The 765-nt window shown below is 56.3% G+C and overlaps 1 protein-coding gene across 1 annotated transcript in view; it reads right to left on the reverse strand.

Moving 5' to 3' along the window:
• LOC102264146 (insulin-like growth factor 2 mRNA-binding protein 2) overlaps positions 1-756 on the reverse strand; it is a 2,236-nt gene extending 1,480 nt beyond the window's left edge. Inside the window, 1 exon segment of the mRNA XM_014544942.1 lies at positions 13-756. Coding sequence (XP_014400428.1) covers positions 13-666 — 654 coding nt within the window. The 5' untranslated portion in view covers positions 667-756.
• Between the last annotated feature and the right edge of the window lie 9 nt (positions 757-765).

A 765-nucleotide genomic window follows, 5' to 3' on the forward strand; every position in this document is an offset into this window, starting at 1 on the left:
CTGCTTAGTGATGTTCTTTATGGTCAAGCCCTCCTTTCCGATGATGGCACCAACAAACTGGGTGGGGACCAGGATCCGAAGCGGGAAATCAATCTGTCTGGCCTGAGAAGAGCCCCCAGGGGCGTGGCCTTGCTCCCTGGAAGAGTGGTCCCCACGCTGGGCTCGCTGAGGGGGCGAAGGGGAGCTCACCTCTTCATCCGGAATGTAGGAAATCTTGAAGGAATAGTTCTCAAACTGATGCCCGCTCAGCTTCTCAATGGCTGTTTTTGCTTCTTCTCTTGTTGAATATGTGACGTTGACAACCGCAGTTTCTGTGTCTGTGTTGACTTGTTCGAGATTCTCCACTGTCCCATACTGAGCCAAAAGTCCATCCAAGACCTCCCACTGCAGGTGAGGAGGGATAGTTCTAATCTGAATTTTTCTGCTCCTGAGCTTTTTAGAGACTGAGTAATCAACTTTCATGATTTTCCCATGCAATTCCACTTTACCCGAGAGGGTCTCGATGGCGCGGATGGCCCAGTTTTGGTCCGGGTAGTCCACGAAGGCGTAGCCAGACTTCAGCAGGACCTGTCCCGCCAGGGGCAGCTTCCTGTCCCCGAAGAGCTGCCGGAGGTCGTCGGCGGTGACGGCGGGGCTCAGGTTCCCGATGTAAAGCTTGTTCATCATCCGTGTCTTCCCCGAGAGCCCGCGGCTCCCCCGGCCCGGTACCCGGCACTCCTCGCCTCCTCCGCTACCCTCGTCTCTCCTCCTCCTCCTCCACCGCCC

Source organism: Myotis brandtii, unplaced genomic scaffold (assembly GCF_000412655.1).
Source record: "Myotis brandtii unplaced genomic scaffold, ASM41265v1 scaffold39, whole genome shotgun sequence".
NCBI classification, from domain to species: Eukaryota; Metazoa; Chordata; class Mammalia; order Chiroptera; family Vespertilionidae; genus Myotis; species Myotis brandtii.